Source organism: Anser brachyrhynchus, assembly GCF_964034855.1.
Source record: "Anser brachyrhynchus genome assembly, chromosome: 4".
In the NCBI taxonomy this organism is placed as follows: domain Eukaryota; kingdom Metazoa; phylum Chordata; class Aves; order Anseriformes; family Anatidae; genus Anser; species Anser brachyrhynchus.
In genome coordinates this window covers 66,545,261-66,559,749 of record NC_137698.1, presented here as the reverse complement: position 1 = coordinate 66,559,749, position 14,489 = coordinate 66,545,261, and the positions used below count along the sequence as shown (strand labels likewise).

The window sequence follows — 14,489 nt, the reverse complement described above, 5'->3', positions numbered from 1 at the left end:
TTAAAGTAATCCTTGAAAGCTCTACTGTTACAGAAATAGATTTCTTAGGTAGCTGACAAATGGGTATCTAAAATATTACTAGTCGACAATATACTTAAAAAATCATCCTGATAATTTTGATTTATATTGCTTGGCTTGGAAAAATATTCTTTTTCATCCTCTAGAGATGCTTTTGCTTTTATCCATTCAATGTTTTATTACATACAACTGAGAACTGAAGCAGGAAATGTAGGTCATCTGAACCTTGTGGGAAATATGCCTTGGGCATTGACAGCTATGAATGTCCCTTTTCCCATACAGCCATTGGCTGATTATCACATTTTTAAAATTCTAATATAGATGAACTAGCACCTCTGAAGATACCGTATTGTACCTGTGTCCACTGAGTTTATTTTTATCAGGTGCAAGGGTAATAAATTTTATTTTAAACTTCTTGAACATTCAGAATTTTGCTGTACTGATGAGGTACTTATGTCTCATCTCATGTTCACAAGCATAATAAAGATTGTGGTTAGGCCACAGTAGGGCTTTGTAATATTGTAAAAGAAAGGATGAATTAAAATGAAAAAAAAAAAACAAAAAACCACCTTAATCTGAATGGAGGCAAAATGTCTAGATGAAGAAGCTTCTATTTATTATTTTTTAAATTTATTTTTTAATGTATTTATATATGTATTTTATACACAGTTTCATGAATTACTCTTGGCCTTCTGGGAACTTCTGGAAGGTAACTAAGTATCCTTACAAAAATAATATATTTAAGTGAGCAGTTTTAGTCTGTGGAAATGTATTTTTTTATATATATATAAATATATATATATTCAATGAATATATAAATATTCAATGATTTTACAGAAATGTTTTCCCACAGCTAAAATGTTACAAACATAGATTTGTTGAAATGGTGAGTATGGCAAAGTTCAGTATTCAGGCATCCTTGAGAGCTTTAAGGGTTGCAGTTCTTTCTGTTTCTTGCAAAGATTTTTGCAACTTAAAAATCTGAGTTTTCGGAAGAAATTAAAATTGGAAATAGAAGGTTAAAAGCAATATGTAATCATACAGAAAATGAAGATAGTTGTGCAGACAAATGCTGAGTGAATCTTTCTAAAATATTTCTTGGGGAGAAGAGAAACCAGAGCTATGCTATTGGTTAGACAGAGATGGCAAATATGGGCAATGACAGTGTAGAAATAGATGAACTGAGGAATGTATCTGTTGTGTAAGAGCCCTAGCCAGAAGGTGTGATATGGTGTTTTGTTTTGTTTTTAAAGTGGAATCAACATGAAAATTTCAGCAGTAAGGTTTATTATATGTAGTAATTGTTATTGTCCTCTGTTTCTCCATTCGTCTTGCTTGTATGTCAGATAAAAAGAAAATGCATGTCAGATCTGAAGGAGAGGACGATGTTGTTGTTCTCAAAGTAAAAATATGTGTAGTCTAAGAAGTATTTATGATTAGGTTAACTGATGTCCTTGATAATATGAACTTGGACGTTTAATACTATGTGCTTGTATACACATTTGCAGATGTCTATTTATGTCTTAGTCCTAGATGTCCTCTTTTTATAAGTTATGTTGCTGAAGGCTGACAGTTTAATCTCTTATGCAAGAACAATGAAATGGTATTGTTTTTTCAGGAAGCTTCAGGTAAGAATAATTAGTCTTCAGTTTATTTATCATTATGTATCATTTCTTCAGAAAACTGCTTGCCTGGATGTGTCTATCTTTTTTTGTTTGTTTGTTTGTTTGTTTGGTGGAGACGTGCAAGATTTTTTTTTTTCCTAAAATTCAGTAAAACTCTTTCATTTACTACGGATTTTAGCACTGTTGGTTTTTGTGTTGCATTTGAAAGATGAAATCTTTCTCTGAATGAAAACTCCTAGTCTAAAATGAAACTGTACTCACAACCCAGCAATTTTCTTTCACATAAGATGAAAGAGCAACTGATTCCATGCGGTATGTAGGGAGATACCTTTTTAACTGACACAAACTATTTTCTCCTCCAAGCATTTTTTGTCTATCTGTGCTTTTGCTTTATGCTTCAGCTGAGATGACTCATTAACAAGTTCACCTTCCAGAAATCTTATTCAATCTGAATAACATTGTTCCCGATTGAATCAAGGCTAGAATGCTGAGTTTGGGATGACAAATATAACAGAAATAAAGTCATAATTTCTTAACCATGTGAAATATTGGTTCACGTACTTGTTTCACTTGTGAAATATTGCCTTTCATGTACTAGTCCCCCAAACTGTTGAACAGTTGATTCAAATCTAATCAAGTTTATTTCTTTTGCTGTTCTTTATTTTGAATTACAAGTTCCCTTTACCTATCAAGTAAAGCGAGACATTTGGTATGTTCCAGAGACTGTTGAATAGGTGACTTTTGACTTAGAGGCCATTAGTCTTCTCTCTCTCTCTCCCTCTCTCTCTCAATCCCTCTCCTCTAGAAATGATAGCATATATTCAAAAGTTCTTAAGATTTGCAATAAGTGTGTAGAACTCAACAGCGCTGGAAGTGGTTATTTGTATTCATACAGTGATTGAAGGACTGTTGTGGATGTATTGTGAGTTAATAAGTATGTTGTTATATAAAGCTTCTGAGTCAGTAAAATACAAATTTTATCAGAGTAGAGTATTTCTTCCTTCCTTTTTCTTGCTGTGTTTACAAGTTTAATATTTTCTGTCCTTAGAGTCATGCAAACAGTAAGCACAATAGTAGTCAAATAGCACAGAATCCTGGTCCCACTCACTGGTCCCAAACATTCGGGAGCCAAGATGCATCCTCTTCTGCTGCAACCCTTGTATAGCTGGACTTGGTGCCTTTGTCAGTGTTAAGAGAGGCATTGTGATTCCATAGTTTCTGCTTTTGAAATAGATAGGCTGGAAGATGAATGTAAAGGAGAGTAAAAATGGAAATATTTCTGTGCCCAGCACCACAGGTTGTTTTTTGTTTTGTTTTGTTTTCCTTCAAAGCTTACCAGAGATGTAGGTGATTTTCTTCAGATCCTGGAGCAAAGTTTTTATTTCACTTAATAGGTACACTTTTTAACTCTTATGAGTTACACAAAAAAATTAATAGCAATCTCTTGAGATTTCCATTTTAAGTGCTCAAGGATACTTCAAAGAGTAGTGCTGAACTTTAGTTTTAAGGCTAACATTAGTGCTAAATGTAATTTGAACAGCTGTAAATAATACTTATTATATTTAGACCCCCAAATTTTCAAAGGTAGACAAGAGGATTATTCTGATATCTTGTCATAGGACCTGGTTTGTTAAAGGGTTTGAGTGATGGTGAATTGTGATAGAATATGAAATTCGAAGTCCTTGAGAATTATACACCATCAAAACTTCATGGAGAGACCACCCATTAAGGTGCAGAAGTATAAGTTTAGATGCTCATGTTGGACAGTATAGCACCTTCGTGATATGCTTGGGAGCATGGTACAATCAGGGGAGCTTACCGTTACTGAACAAGATGTACTTGGTAATTTCAAACCTCTTTTTCTGTTCTCTGGATGTCAGTTTTATCCACATCAAGCAAAGTTACCTCACATTCTTGTTCTATCATTTAAATATTCTTTATGTCAAACTGTAACTGAGATGGGGGCAGATGGAAGGATCTAATGAGGTTAAAATTCCTGAAGCCAAACCAGCAAGGGACACTTTCGGTTTCCTTAACTAAATTAATGATCTACTGAACTAAGGAATATATAATCTGGCTGCATTAAGAATTTTGTTTTAATAAGGACTGCAGAAATAATTCCTGGATAGTATCTGAGTAACCCAGATAGCTTTTGAGATAAGGAACCATTCATTTCTCCTTCCACCATTCTGAATGGTTAATGATTATTAGATACTGGATTGCACATCTATTCTATCTTAGATTTTTTTTTACAAATTGGCCAAGGAAATAGCACTAGAAACTGATTTTGAAGTCCAATTTTCCATAAAGTTAAGGATTTTGGATGAAATATATTGACTAAAAAGTCTTTAGTTAGCATAATAGAAACTACAAAGATTAATAACATGAAATTCCTTTATCAAGAACAATACTTCCTCAAGTTTCTTCTATGCACTGAAGAGTTCTTGTTTCAAGTTACTATAAGAATATTACTATTATATTATTCTTGATTTACCAATTACATGTAAAATAACAGTACTACAAATTTTTATTTGTATTTAAGGTAATTTTGATATATAAATAAAATTAAAGTTTAATTCAATTCCCCATTTTTCATTAATTATGTATTCTAAATGCTTGATATAAGGATTTAAGGAACAGATTAAGTTTTATTGTGTATGATAAATTGATTATTAAGTTTGGAAGGGAAGTCATCTAATAGTACAAAGCAGAACACTGTTTTCACTTGTTACATTAGAAAATAATTGGTATAGTTGGTCTTTTATCAACTGTTTTTAACAGATAACAGAACTCAGTGGAAATCGTAGAATCATTAAATATTGTCAAACTAGAGAGGTGGCCTCCTGAGTTCTGTTCCCTTTTCACCTGACTTGACCAGTCATTTGACCAAGATATTTAACTCCTCAGTTTTTGTTTACCAGTCTTTAAAAATGAGAATAAAACTTAAGTATTTAGTTGAATCCACCAAACGGAGTGTTGGTATGCATATGAATTCTTAACCCTTTAAAATGTATGCACTAAAGAACGCACATGATTTTTGTTATAGTACAATCTCTAAAATAACTCTCAGGTAGTTGTAAGTGGAAAAGAGTAATTTATTGTTTGAAAGCAAACTGGTAGCAATTTTCTTGGAAATATAACACTCCATGAATGTAATTCAGTGTTGAGGTAGGAATGTCTCTGCCTTGTCAGGAATTTAATGATGAAAATTATGTGGATATTTAAAATGAGCAGGGGATGTGGTTTTGGAAACTAGTTAACATTGACAGCACTTGTTGCTCAGTTTGTTCCTGTGGAGCACCGAATTCTTCTTAGAGCAGTGCTGGGGTAGGGTTGGGGGGAAAGATTAAGTTTTTATAACTACCCATGAAGCAAACTAACCATGGGATTTCCTAAGTATTGAAATTAGAGTTCTTTGTTGCTGATATTCTCCTTGAATATAAAGCTGATTTAAATAATTTAATACTTTTTAAGCTTAGATGCAGGCTAGGGAATAAAAATAAACTACCACTTTAATGTTTTTATTAGGTTATTTCAAACTATCAACCCTGAATGTATGCAGTTTATACACACAAGCACGCACATTTAAGTCTTTTAAAATGTTTGTCTAGCTTTGTAATACTTTTTCCATATATTCCGATGTTGTGAGACTCCTCGGTAATTTTGAGTAATGCAGTGTAACTGATAAACTAATGTGAAAAGTGGGTACTTCTTACTAGAGGAAATAGACTATTCCTGCTGAAACACAGGTTCAGTTAATTTACGACTGTCTCAGTGCCTCTTGATAATCCTGTATGTGGTTCAAATTGGGTCCCGAATAAGATATGATTTATATTTATATGCTATAGTCATCAAAAACTTTTATTTCTGTGAGCATAGGATGGGAATGTATATGGTTTTAGATAAGATGATGAAATATTATATAACTTCGTTTCTCATCTATTGCTTTCTAAGTCTAGTACACTATGCCAGTGTATACTACCAGGTATATAGTTCAGTGTTTTTTAATACAGGATGTCAAGTCTGATGCTTGATTCTGCTCAGTGATGTAGTCTAATTCTGTTCCTACTACTTTGTTTCTTCCAGGACATGAGGGACAGCACCCACAATGGCTGAGATTTATGTGAAAGATTTTATTGAACACTGCATGACGCTTAAATGCTAAAAGCAGAAGGCACTAGCTGGTAGCTCAGTGTGGAGCAAAAATTTTATTTGAAACTTCAAAAATAATTATGTCAAAGAAAAGTCGTTCCAAGGGAGAGAAGTCCGACATGGATACTGAAACACTGCAAGCTGCTAATGAGGAGCTACGAACTAAACTAACCAACATCCAGATAGAATTTCAGCAAGAAAAAAGCAAGGTACGTGTATATGGTTTGTGATGTTTATAAAACTTAATATTTACTTTTTATTTATTTTTATATTTACTTTTATGTGTCTCTGTAGCATTTTAAAATATGGTAAGCCAATAAGGTTATTTCTAAGTTAATTAATCACAATTAGTGCATTTGAGTTTGCAATATACAGTCCTGGAGATGAATCCATGTGGAGATCAATTTATCTGTTTTTGCTTGGTGATATTATATTTCTAAGGGTATCAAGGATTTACCAGTAGAACAAGTACGCACTAAAAATGTGTTCACTTTATACAAAATAGCTTTGTTCTGTACTTGCTTCTTTATATCAGTGTAAAATTCAGAACATCTTTGGAACACCTGAAAAGTAATATTCCAGTATGTTCAAGATTCTTTAACAGCCTTATGTGATACTCAGCTTTGAATGGTGCTATCTTTCTTATTTTATTTCATTTTATTTTTTCATAAAACAAACAAGTAAACCTGTGAATAGAATCTTCAGAATTTATTTCTCAGAGAGGAAAAAATAAACAATAAAGCCTTAGTTCTTGGCTGAAAGTAAAAGATTCAGTATATATCAGAGAAACTAAATTTATTTGGAAAATGGAAATTTCTGGTAACTTAGATTTTTTTTTTCTGCTGCACAGACTAAAGCAAAAGGTCTTAGGATGATACACTTTACACAATGGAAATTTGAGAATTCTGATGTTATTTTATATTTGCTTGTTTCCTACTGTTGCTTTGATTGCCTTTTAGACTGCAGAGGCGATGAACTTCTGTCTGTCTCATCCTTTCTTCCTGTCTCTTACGGGTCACCAGTAGTGATGAGTGAACAGAAAATCCAGTTATGTTGGTATTAGCTTCTTCATCTAACAACTTCTACTCTTCTTTCATATGATGTTAATAAACTATAGTACAAGAGCGGGGCAAACTCCTTCTGCTTCTTAAAACATCACTACAGGAAATTTACCAGTGGCTGAAGACCTCTAAAATTGAATTTATAAACTCATATATTGTATTGTATCAGTGTCTTTTTTAATTTATTTATTATCTGCTTCTGTTTGGGAAGAGAATTGAAAGAGCTGGTACATTTGGCTAGTCATTTCTTTTGTTTAGTTATTTTGTTCTGTATCACTTTTTATGTAGAAATGCAGAATGTGAATTTTATCTCCTTTTAATTACCTTAGAAAGAGCACAAAAATTATAAAGTTATCTTATACATAGGACAGAATAATGAATTAATCTTGAGTGTTCACACTGAAGACTACACAAATACTACAAAGAGTTTAGTCCTGGTATACTTCAAAGTTTGATACTTTAATAGTGTCAAGTTTAACTCTGATTCAATGAAGATTGAAGGATAGCTTTAAGACACTTTCAAAACACTACCATTCTTCTTCTAAAACTGGTCTGCTTATTTACTTATATCCATTCTGGCAACAGTTTCTTTAGTTTGGTTACTCGTTCATCTTTTTACAGTTTGAGAATTTTACATTTTCGAGTATTGAGGTTCTTATATATACGCGTACTGTATACTGAATGTACGGTACGCTCCATAGTAAGCTCTGCTGCATGGATGCATTTCTGGGAGGAGGGGGGAAGTGCTATCTTCAACTTCTTCTGCATTTTTGCTGTGATGTTTGTTGTAAATCATTTGACTGGAATTGAGGCCATAAAGCTTCTTTCTCAGCATCAGGGCAACAGCCTGCTATCTGTGTACGTGTTGGCTGTGTAAGATGGTGAAGGCCTGACTGACGAGATGATTGAATTATAGCTACAGAGATTTTACTTCTTTAGACTGCAACTTAAAAATAAGTAACAAAACCAACAGGAATTACAGCTTAGTATCAGAGTAGTAAAAACACTGTGCCTAGAGGATTCTAAATAAATTAAATGGCTTTATTGAGGGGAATGAGTAAGAGGGAATGTATTAAAGCTGTGAAAAAGACATTTCTGTGGCCTGTGGGATATAAACTGTATTAGGAAAGGTAACAAACTCTTGTGGGGCTAATTCATTTAATTTTATTCTCCTAAACTATTTTCTCCCTCGTGTATATGCATTTATTAATGAATTATCTGAGAAGGAACCTTCTAATTGATGAGAGACATCACAAATGGAAATTAGTTGTAATATATTTCTGTGTGCAAAGTACTGGTGTTGGTTGTTTTTGTTTTTGTTGTTGTGTGTTTTTTTTTGGTGGGACGGGGAATTTTATCCAAGAGACATCGAAGACTTTGTGAATGTTTTCCCAATTCATTTTTGTTTCATTTATTGTTGAGCCTGTCCAAGAAATTTCTCCTGTAAAACTGTTCCCCTTCATGTTTATACAATGCCTGATCTAAAAGTGATGTGTTTGCAGTTCTCTGAATATGCACTGCTGTGGCTCTTGCTGTTGGTGTTTTGGTCATCTGGCATAAGAGCAGCTGGATTGTACAAAAATTGTAGTTACTTCAATATGAATGGAGACAGGACTCACTCTATCTGAACCTTAAAGTCCTGTGCAGTAAGCACAAGGAGATGCAGTGAATAAGCATCATGTTGATAGCCAGACTCAGGAAAATGTGAATCAGCTCAGTGGTTAAGTGCCTATCCTGAGATCCATGAACGTTTAGAAAAGAATATTATCAAGTATATATTCCTACTGAGATGGTTAGCAAACATTAGAAGATAGTCTTCGAACACTTCATTTTTTCCTGAAAACAAAGTGTTACAGTGCTGCTGTCACTGCCGTTCCATCTTCACTGAATTATGATATTGTCTTTAAATATCAGTGTTCTGCATTTCACTGTACATTTTATAGAGTTGAGATCACAAAACAGTATTCTGCACGCGGAAATATGTTAAGTCTAATTTCCATTTGTGATGTCTCTCATCAATTAGAAGGTTTCTCCTCAGATAAATCATTAATATACACATATACATGAGGGAGAAAATAGTTTAGGAGAATTAAATTAAATGAATTAGCCCCACCAGAATTCGTTACCTTTCCTAATACAGTTTATGTCCCACAGGCTACAGAGCTAGAATAAATGAGACATTTCAACCCAGTTGTCTCTGTGCTACCTTGCAATTTCACAGCTTGTTTTTGCAAGTCTTTATGCTTTTCCCCAGATTTCTTAGCTTTTTTTTTTTTTTTTCAGCTTTGGTGTCAGATACTGAATCTCTGTGTAACAGAGATTTAATGTAAGTTCTGAAAACTCTATTTTCGGTATGTGAAATTAAAAAAAAAAAAAAAGCAGTGGCATATAATTCTGGCAAAACAGCTGTGTGTTCTGGGGATTAAAAAAGTAACATAGGAAAGAGTTATGGTTAGTACGTATGGAAGAATTCATACAGCTGTTAATTTGAGAATCCAGACAAACTGAACGTACATACATGAATGTTACTACCATCTTCTATGTATGGAAAAACAAATAAGCAGATAACTTACTGAACTGTAAAGAGCCTCATGAACAACAAGGAGGTAGTAGGGGGTTATAATAGGCAATCGTCTTGGGGCAGGGAAATGGATGATGTATTGGTAAAACAATGTGTAAAGGTTTTTCCAATTAAAGTTGAAGGGCATTTAAACTCAGCTCTGTATTCTTGATGTATAAAGTCAAATTCATAATATTTAACAAAACCACTAAAATGAGAAAATCTGGAGCAACTGTCAAACATAGTAAGTAACAGAAAGTTATTAGGAATAAATGTGACAGTGTTACTTCTATTAGAGTTCAAAATTAGTAAAGGAGTGAATACGCTAGACATGATAATGTAATTTCTAGTCCCGGTAAAACACATATTAGAGCAGAGTAAGACATCGATAGACAGATATTAAACAATGATTATACTTAAATTGGAAGAATCAACAAGAAAGTATGATAATTATGATTATGATACTGTCGTGTTGGAAGACGTTGACAGAAAATGCGGTGCAAGGCATCCTTAAAAAAGTCAGATGTTACAATGTGATCCACAGGAAAATTCTATTTAAAACTCTATTGGGGCCTATGTAATTAATGTATCTGTCAAATTATATATGTAAGCTATTTTGATTTGGATTAAGAGGACAGTTACTGCAGCCTTCAGAAGTTTCTAGAGGATTCCACCAATACAGAACAGGAAAATATCCTCAGATATGAGTAGAAACACATTTTCTATGATATTGTCACATAATCTTGAGAGTTTAGGTTAAAAGATTATTGGAAGTGGAAAATCTTGAGTCAAGAAAGATTGCAATAGAAATGTAAGATGGATATATATATATTAATTTCTTTTAAAGAGTTACTGCTGAAAACAAATATGGTAGAACTGGATGATTGCAAAGGTGGACAGAATAAAGAGTGAAAACAACAGGTTTTTTGCTATGGAGAAAAACAATGAGTAAGAAAGAAGCAGTAGAGGCAGGTGGAAAGAAAAAGTGGTATTTGGGCAGACAGATAACTTAGATATGTATCTTATATATCTTATATAACTGGAAGTGATAAAAGCTGTTACTTTGTGAAAGTGTGATGCAATGGTGCAATCAGGAAAGAAGCCAAAAGAGTTCCTAGGCTGTGGACTGATGTGACAATCTGTCACCTCCAATAAAGAGACTGAATCAGGCCTGTGAATTCTCTAGTAGTCTTTCACTATCTTGCTTAAGTTTCAGGGATCTACATTACAAGCTTAATATGCCACAGAAAAATTATAAAATCCCCCAAAATACATGTTTTTAGCTTGTTTTTATTCCCCAAAATTGTTTTAAATTTAATTTAACACAGAATTCTTGCAATCCAGTTGGTAGATACTTTATCCTGTGACACACAAACAACTTTAGGTAGTTATGAACTTCCCACGCTGAGTATTTTCATCATCTCATTCTGAAACTAGCTTGTTGCCAAGTCATTTTCTCTTACTCTGAGATTCATTGGAATGCCATGTCACTTCCAAGAAGGAGCTTCAGGGATCCAGCGGTTGTAAGTGACCCAGTGCCCAAGGTTGTCTGAGTAGGCTCTGATACAAAGACCAAAGTGTGAGTTTGTGTTGGAGGGGATGGTGATTGCAGCTGATGATTCTGCTAAGATTCCCTGTGTGGTATTGTGTGGAGTGCCTCACAGAGACACAGCTTTTGGGGTTGCTTAGCATTTCTCCTCCTTATCCTTGGACCCCGTACTGGAATAGACATATTAAAGTTGTTCCAAATAGGTGTCCTCAATGAATCTTCTAGACTCTCCCACCACACCTCCAAGTGCATTCCTGATGTGAGTGGGTATTATGCAGAGACTGCAAAGCTGATCCCTCTCCAGTTTCAATAGCAGCCTTTTGTAGGTTATAACTAGCCCCCTTGGAAAAGACCAGACAGGCAAAGCTCATTCAGCGGATGGTGACATCTACAGTTTCAATGTGGCTGATGTGGATGCAAAAACTTTTTCTGAAGAGCTTTTCAAGTGACGTAACAACAGCTCATTGATGTTCAGATGCTTGGTTATGCACCTTGACCCTTGTGGTGGTGTAGGAAGATTGCTATGAAGGCAACAATAGTCTCCTTCTCTAGCCTGCTGCAGAATGGAAGGTATATATGTAGAGGAAGATGTTCTTTGCTACCTCGAAAAGCAGAAAAGAAGGAGAAAAAAGAGAATTGTGCACGATGTACTTACCAAATGTAGAATTTCAGAAGCATATGGCAAATTCACTTGACATGTCTGGTTACAACCTGTTAATGCTATGTTTTTCCAATTTACTTTAGAGTAGATAGCCTTGGCTCTGAATTTGGAGCAATGAAAGCTTGTGTTACCTGCATTGTGGAGAGCTGATGGTTCAGAGCAGTTTGCAGATACTCAGGATTATTCAAGATCAGGCCCAGAACAAAGTATTTCTATTAAATATTGTTAAGATTCTTCAGATGATCTTGGCTGGAGCAGGTTTGAGGTGCATTGGTTACCACTGGATTTATATGTACCCGGATGTACCAAAAAGAGTTCTTATTTTACTGGTTTTGTTCTTTTGTGGTTTTGTGTGTTTTGTTTTTTTTGTTTGTTTGGTTGATTTGTTTTGTTTTGTCTCATCATGTCACTGGAAATGAGATCCATACTAAAAATGTTTTCTTCCCTACACACTTTCCAAAATGACACATTTGGATTACTGTATTCCGTTGCAGAGAAGAAAGTTTTTAAGATGTTGCTGTAGATATTGCTGCAATTCAGTGAAGCCATATTTAGTCACACAGTAGGATAATTTGTCAACTTTTTTATTTCTTGTCCTTTTACCTACAGTTATTTGATCTCTAACTTTAACCCAAAAGGTAAATTCAAGGCAAATATTTAAGAGAAACAGAATGAAATGCTGCTGAATGCTTTTTCAAATATCAGTTTGTATCAGACTATGTGACCCTTGTTTTAAATGTAAAAATGTTTTGAGGAATTTTTCTGGTGATGGTAGAATCCCTGTAGAGTTAAACTAGTGTGTATGAATCTGCTCAGTGTGTGTTTGCAGTGATGCAAAAATGTATTTGAACAGGAGCCAACAATGTGCCCTTGCAGCAAAGATCACCTGCATCCTGGTCTGCCTTAGGAAGAGTGTTGCCAGGAGGTCAAGGGAGGTGATGCTTCCCTCTATACTCAGAACTGGTGGGGCCATGTCTTGAGAGCTGGGACCAGTGCTGGGATCCCCAGTAGAAGGGCCATGGACGTGCTGGAGCAAATCCAGTAAAGGATCATGAAAATGATGGATGGCTTGGAGCACGTGACATACAGGGAAAGGCTGTGAAAGTTGGGACTGTTGAGATGGAGAAGTCTTAGAAGGACTATAAAATTGCATAAATAGCTGATAGGGGAGTAAAGATGGAGCCAGACACTCTCAGTGGTGCCCTGAAAGCCTACATGAATTTGTTTGCTTATTGGCTTCATTTCTTGGTTATGCTTGATATTGTTCCTGTTAACAGAACAGCTTTCTCATTTAAAAAAATAATAATAAAAAAAAAAGGAATGCTGGAAATTAAAGAAAGACAAATTGCGTTTAAGTTCATTTTGAAACTGAGAGTAAGGCATATGGGAAAATGCCATTTTACTATTTTCATTCCATTGGTTGATCTGGAAGCAAGAAGTGTAGAGATCTGCATATTGTGAGGGAGAGGGGGACAGAAGGAGAGAAGGACAGAGAGTTCATGGCTTTCAGGGAAGATCTAACAGATAGATCTCTCTATCTTCTCTGATAAGAAGCAATAACAAGAAAGGACTTTTTAAAAACCCTGAAAATTAGGATGCATCTGTTTTACTGGGTCATGAAGAGTGATATGCATTTCAGATGCCATGTAAAATCCAGTGGTTTTAGAAGGACTGTTATTCTTTTTGTTTACATTGCTCTTGCTAAAACTTTGTAAGTGAAATGACTGGATGATACGTGATGATATTCAGCTACTTTGAGTGGTTTAATATGTATTGTCACAGACAGCAACAATCCATATAGATATTGGCATGCATTCAGAGAAAGATGAAAACCACTGAGCAAGCATACCCTTTTGTGTAAACCAGTACTCCAAAATTTTGGAATCCATTTTTCATATATTAAAATGTTTTTAGGAAGTAACAATCAATAACGTGTTAGATTGGAAACTGCCTTTTAGTTGCATACTTAATGTACAGTATGACTAATTTTAAATTACTGTAGTTCTGGAGAAGTACTAACCTTGTTTATAATTGCCATTATACAATTTGCTTTCCTGCGTAATTATTTGTGGGTTTCATTTCTCAGTTTCATTGCAATTTTCTTTACATATCAGTAGGGAAATAACTAATATATTTAAGTCACTGTGAGTGTTGGTTCGTTTGCAAATTTGTCTATAAATTCATCCACTTGTGATAGTAAATAGGCTTAGCTTTGTCTTATATGGAATTGGGTACCCTAATGCAAGCACTGAAAATCAGTGTTATCGACCATAGGATTGGAACTGGATGTTATAAAATAAAATAAAGTATGGGTGTCTAAAGAAGATGATTTCCAGTAGCCAGATTTACCATTTGGGGTTGATTTTATTTTTTTTTTCATAAAGAAATATTATCTGAATCATCTAGTAACAGGATAACAGTACCTGTGCAATAATATCCAGGTCTGATGGTGCCTGATTCAGAACTGTTACCTTTTCCACATCTATAATTATAGTGCTGTCCCAGCTGGTGTTTAGTCCACAGTGGATCTAGGAGATTGCTTTCATGAAAATGCAGATACCTTCCCTCCCTATCCTGCTCCAATAAACAAAAATAATGAAGCCTTCTAAATGCTGCCTGAAGTGGTATTACTGCTTATATTTTAACCCTTTGCTTTTCGTTGGACTCAAAAGGTTATAGTAAATAGAGTTATATCAGGCTGGTGGGATTCACTAGTGGGGTTCCACAGGGCTCCATTTTAGAGCCAGTCTCCTCAATGGTTTCATAAATGACTTGGATGTAGGATGTTAAGGTATACTGAGTAAGTTTGTGGATGACACTAAATTGGGAGGAGCAGCTGACTCCATCAAGGATAGAGAGGCCA

General features: G+C 34.7%; 1 protein-coding gene across 1 annotated transcript in view; it reads left to right on the top strand.

The window, feature by feature from the left end:
• The window catches only part of JAKMIP1 (janus kinase and microtubule interacting protein 1), a 153,321-nt gene that overhangs the window by 64,182 nt on the left and 74,650 nt on the right, over positions 1-14,489 (top strand). Inside the window, exon 3 of the mRNA XM_080588974.1 lies at positions 5,730-6,004. Coding sequence (XP_080445100.1) covers positions 5,876-6,004 — 129 coding nt within the window. The 5' untranslated portion in view covers positions 5,730-5,875. The remainder of the gene's footprint in view (positions 1-5,729; positions 6,005-14,489) is intronic.